Consider the following 6,000-nt stretch of genomic DNA (forward strand, 5'->3'; position numbering starts at 1 on the left):
TGAGGTTAAGATGGAGGAGGTAACAGACTTCATTTTGCCAAATAAAACAACACTCTTAGTTTAAGCCAAAGAAGCAAATGAGAAAGAAAGAGCTTTTAGATGACAAATGCCCTGTTGACTTTACCTAGCCGCTCAGCAGCATGCCCATAAAATTGAGTTAAATTCCATTTCTGATATTTTTCATCTCTTTTCAGAGTGAGGCATCGGTTTAGACAACTGGATATGAAGGTAGTGTTTCATTTATTACTAGAAACATGTGTAGCTGGTTATCCTTGCTTTAATTGCCATCTGAGAGTCTGAGAAATGCTATCACGCTAAAAAATAATACTACTGCTTAGAAAATCTAGATTTCTCTGCTCCCAATTCCAAACTCAGAATAGTCCTGTACCTCACTTTCACAAATGCAGCTCTGGCCAGGCAGTTCTATTTAGCACATTTTCCTGAAAATATCATTAGTCGGGGCTGATCAGGGTTCTCAACTTTTTTTTTTTTGTCATTCCCAGTAATCCACCTCTGCAGATTGTTGCTTTATGTAAATATAGCACTAAATTGCAAGTACAAGTGTGGACTTCATTACCATTATCATTCACCAAACTATTTAATGAAAGCCTTCTCTGCAGAAGAACTAGGATATGGATTTATGAAGGTTTCTCTACCCCACAAAAATTTGTGAGAACAAACTGGAATACTTGCTTTGAAACTGCTTTGGGAAAATAGGTGCTTTCCAAAATCAAGATGTTATAATTAAATTTACCTGATTTAATCAGATTTGGATCAATGAATCATTTATCATGCAATATTTAGAAATCAGGAGTGACCTCCTCCCATAAAAAACCTTTATACTTTAATCCTTCCAATTTTCCTCAGTTTTTCTTAACAGTTAGACTGTTCTTCCACAGTGATGATGATATTTGGGCTACTGATAGATTTCAATTATCTCTGCTATACATGTTCCTTCTTATCAAGGACATTTGAGAGTTTACTTTAAATTTGACAGAGACAATGAGAAAAGTTATTGCCCAGGGCAAGCTGAATCATAGTTTTGTATTGTAACTTAGTTTGACATATCCAGATCATAACATTAAATTCCTGTGTGACCTTGTTCTCTCTAGGTAATGTTGAGGAAAGAAAGCATGGATGGAAAGAAGCCCACATATTACTGTTAAATTGGGCCAAAAAGCCACTGTTAGAAATTATGTAGAAATCATATTAGTGATATGCTGTATTAAGTGCATAATATATAATAACTTTGACTTATCCATCCTGCTTAACTGAATTCTGTATAGAGGTCTTTTATTACATCATTTAAAAAGAATCACTGACACTCATCTTTGGCATGTCCATTTTAAGGGTTTTTTCATTGCATTACCTTTTATTACTTGCATATGAAATTGAATATTACTACTGCACTCCAAATCAGCAGTTTATCCTACTATATACCTGGCTAATAATTGTTAACAACCTGCATTCACAAAGTAAGCCACAGTGCATGAATCGAGTCTGTGGATATCGTATGATTCTAGGAGACGAAAGTTTGGTTTCTACAAATTAATATGAATTTCCTTTTTTCTTTTCCAAGTTGAATGATCTCAAAGGCCTCCTGAAAGAAATTGCTAATAAAATCAAATAAAATCATATGGAAATCTAGAGAAAGCTACTTCTAATTTGGTGAGTTACTTTAATATTCTATAGTCTATGTCACATGATGCTATACCTTGCTAAATTTATTTGGAAAAAGTAGATGTTCTTTCAACTTTGTAAACCATGCCCGAAAAAAAGTAAAGTATGTAATATGGGTGAAAGTGCCTTTCCTAATGATAGTTTTTAGTCCAAAGGATTATTCTTCCAGAGTCTGTTCTATTCCATGATCGAAGGTTAGCTGCTTGTGGAGACTGCATTCACTTTTTCAGGCCTGTGGAATACAGTTTGTATTTATGGTAGAAATTATCCAGTCCAGGTATGTTCTGAGTTCCTCAGACAAAAGATAGAGAAAACACATTATTTATCCATTTTTTTTCTCAGTTTGTGCAAAAAAGTTTCAGCCACCACACCCAGCCACTAAAAATCCACAGAAATTGTTGAGTAATTCAGTCTGTTTGGAATGTGTCAGCAAGGCAAGCAAACAGGGATAGAAAGGTAGAACCACCAATGCTATACATTCGTGGTGCCACTTTGCATTTTGCAAAGGGTAAGGGCATTGTCTGAAGGCACTAAAATGGAAATTCAGCATCTGTGTCAAACCTACTGACTGAGGAATAACTCTGCCTTATTTCAGCTTTTCATATGGTAATGTACTAGAATCTATAATCTTATATTTAATTACCACCTGGTTTTTTGAAGCTCTTGCCATGGATCGCCCAGTAATGTGAGGAGCTAGAAACTAGAAAAATAATCTCCAACAGGTTAAACTGTTTTTCTTTGTTGAAAGTAAGGACGGTGTTTATAAAGTGGAATAGGAAATAAAAAGTGGAGGAGGGAGCAACTGGATGAAAATTTAGTTCTGGATGTCAAGAGGCTGGGATCTAGTCTGCTTTTGCCATGCCCTCTGCACTGTTAGCTCCCTGTGGGCAATTCAGTTGTACTCTCCCAAGTACTTAATATGGTCCTCTGCATACAATAAGTGCTTAATAAATACCATGGTTGATTGATTTACTGGGTGACCTGGGATAAATCACTTAATTTCTCATTCATAAATTATTGGTTTTCTATTCCAAGGGAAAGCAGTATGGCCTAGGGGCAGGAGTATGGGCTTGGGAGTCAGAGGAAATGGGTTCTAATCCTGATTCCACCAGTTTTCTGCTTAGTGACCTTGGGCAAGTCACTTAACTTCTCTGGGCCTCAGTTACCTCATCTGTAAAATGGGAATAAGAACTGTGAGCCCCATGTGGGACAGGGATCATGTCCAACCTTATTACCTTGTATCTACCCCAGTGCTTGGCATGCATTAAGCACTTAAACACCATGATTATTATTATAAGTATGAGATAACGCATGAGAGTACTTTAGGAAATAAGTTAGACACCTATAAAGTATTGTTATAACAACCCTACTTCACCAAGGTGTTTCATCCCTCTAGTTGGGAAATCTATTAGATAAAAAAGAGGCTCATACTCATTTGCTTTTTTTCTTTCTTTCCTTTTGCTTCTGTTGAAACCACTCAAGGGTTTGGGTTTCAGGATGGGAAAAGAATCTGATAGTCTCCCAGAGAGATAATTTTCAATGGAGAGTACTTAGTAGAATTAAAGCACTGATACTTTTCCTTTTTCTGGGATGATGAAAGAGTCCAAATAGGAACTCCTGGCAAAGGGACAGAAGAAAGCTACACTTACTAAATTTGGGGGATTACATATCCTGAAAAAGCAAAATGGGAGGAGGCCTGATTGGATGCCTTCATGAATGAGAGAATGAAAGAAAACCCCATGGCTTGACAAAAAATTCTCAAATTCTTTTCTTCTGTTTTTAAAATGCACAGATTGTGCTTTAAGAGCATACAATTAATATAAAACATTAATTTTCAATAGGCCCTGGAGACCAGGAGGCAGGACAAAATTAGTTGTCTTTTATTAGACACCATCTGATTTCTCTTCAGTTTGCCTCCCAATTAGGAAACTCTCATTAACATTCTGGGTGCTAATTAGAGGGTCAATTGCACACAAATAGCCAGAATAAGTATCACTTGCTTGTTCGACTCAGGTAGATGAAAGGAAACCTCTATTGGAAAATGAGGTACATTGTAGATTCTTAAGCAATGATTTCTTTAGAAAGACTGGCGTGCTCCTGGTATCTCTTTTTAAAAGTTCAATTGGGAGTTCTAATGGGCTGTGCAACATTATGTGTTTGGAAAATCAATCTTATTTAGTGACCTCTTACTATTTGCAGAGCACTATACTAAGCACTTGGGAAAGAACAATACAATAGAATTAGCAAACATAGTCCCTGCCCATAAGGACTTTACATTCATTCATTCAATTGTATTTATTGAGCTCTTACTGTGTGCAGAGCACTGTACTAGGCGCTTGGGAAGTACTGGTCGGCAACATATAGAGACAGTCCCTACCCAACAGTGGGCTCACAGTCTAGAAGGGGGAGACAGAGAACAAAACAAAACATATTAACAAAATAAAATAAGTAGAATAAATACGTACAAGTAAAATAAATAAATAGGGTAATAAATACATACAAACATATATACAGGTGCTGTGGGGAAGGGAAGGAGGTAAGGCGGGGGGGATGGAGAGGAGGAGGTGGGGGAGAGGAAGGAAGGGGCGCAGTCTGGGAAGGCCTCATGGAGGAGTTGAGCTCTCAGTAGGGCCTTGAAGGGAGGAAGAGAGCTAGCTTGGCGGATGTGGGGAGGGAGGGCATTCCAGGCCAGGGGGATGACATGGGCCGGGGGGTCGACGGTGGGACATGTGTATGCTAGCAGGATAGCTTCCTCAAAAGAAAGAACTTTACTTGGATATAGTTCCTAAATGTGAAGTAAGCTTAGCATTTTTACATAGCACTAGCAACCATATTGATAAAATCCTTAGGGCAAAAGAATCTTAAAATCTTTTAAATAGTATCTATTGATGTGTTGAGAATCTACATAGTTATTAGTCTACCATACAAGTTTTTGTTTTGCCAATTTTTGACAGAATAATACATTTCAAATGTTAACTCTTGAATTGGCTAATTTTTCAGCCTCGGGAGAGCTTGATTTTTGCTTATTTTGTTGAAATTGGTTCCATTTCCTTTATATTGATGATGATGGTTGTATTTTGCATGTGACCCATCCTCTGAATATATAGGGTAAATTAGATGGATACTGTAGAAGCAATTAAACATGAAGCTTCATTTCCTGAGTGAGGAGTTAGTTGTCAAATGATATCGTATGCATCCTCTCACTACTTAACATTTATTTATTGATATAAACTGTTAAATTGGTATTTATTGAGCATCTACTCTGCAGAGCATTGTACTGTTTGGGAGAGTACAATAGAGAGACACAATCCTTGCCTTCAACAAAGGTTTATCAGCAACGAATAGATTAAATTATTGGATGGGTTCCAGCTCAACGGCCAGTAATGAAAAAGTGAAGTCTAATGTGAGAAGGGTGAAAAGTTCATTCTAAAAATGTCCTTTTCTATCTTAATACAGGTTCTAATTACCAAAAGGAAATCCTCTGATGACCGTCACCTGTGAAAGATCCTGGGAACATTCACCTCCCTTTTTTCAAGAAGAGAGTTAAAATCTTGGTGTATTATCATTAGTGAGAATGTTGTATGTTCTGTGTTATGGGTAAGGGTTTTAAATCACTCATGTTTTGACATCTCAAAATGTTCAGCCTGTTCCTTTATTTTTATACATGAAATATCTGGCATGGCAGATAGCACCATCTTTAGGAACAATCTTTGAGCACACACATCATAGATGGGATTGTCAATCATGCATCAGTTTTATCCACCACATGGGCACACACTTGTCTTACCATCAGCGGAAACACCTTCAAATCCCAAGTCACCTTTGTATGTCTGTCTGTGTCTTTCCATCTCTCTCTCTCTCTCCATATGCAGTGCAAGAAAAGCATGAGAAAAAGGGATGGGGAAGGTATTTTCCATTCTATATCTGTCCGTAAAAGTTATCTGGATAATTTCCTCTCCTTTTATAGTGCTTTGCCACTAGTAGGTAATGCATTCTCTAATACTTTTCCAGCCACTGAATCACTTTTCAACCCGTGAACATCATTGACAGCCTCTCTCTCTCTCTCTCTGTAGCACAAACCAAAAATTGTAATAGCCTCTCCCACTACTTCTGTCCTGTGGATGGTCACATGTCATTGGAATGAATTTTTGAGCAATTGCATTCATTTGCCTAGCACTGATGATCATCAATACTTTGTCTGGACAATAATAAAGCCTGATTTCATTTTAACTGATCACCTACATCTAGGACACCAGGAACAGTAAGCTTCAACAACTTTGAGGTAAAGCTGCATCTGTGAGCTTTGTTATGCTGACCTGA

At 37.4% G+C, this 6,000-nt stretch overlaps 1 protein-coding gene across 1 annotated transcript in view; it reads left to right on the top strand.

Annotated features, from left to right (window-relative positions):
* TRPM8 (transient receptor potential cation channel subfamily M member 8) overlaps window positions 1-5,605 on the top strand; it is a 70,949-nt gene extending 65,344 nt beyond the window's left edge. The window contains exons 23-25 of the mRNA XM_038749351.1: window positions 195-228; window positions 1,580-1,668; window positions 5,137-5,605. Of these exons, the coding sequence (XP_038605279.1) occupies window positions 195-228; window positions 1,580-1,630 (85 nt within the window). The 3' untranslated portion in view covers window positions 1,631-1,668; window positions 5,137-5,605. The remainder of the gene's footprint in view (window positions 1-194; window positions 229-1,579; window positions 1,669-5,136) is intronic.
* Window positions 5,606-6,000: the final 395 nt, after the last annotated feature.

Source organism: Tachyglossus aculeatus, chromosome 7 (genome assembly GCF_015852505.1).
Source record: "Tachyglossus aculeatus isolate mTacAcu1 chromosome 7, mTacAcu1.pri, whole genome shotgun sequence".
NCBI classification, from domain to species: Eukaryota; Metazoa; Chordata; class Mammalia; order Monotremata; family Tachyglossidae; genus Tachyglossus; species Tachyglossus aculeatus.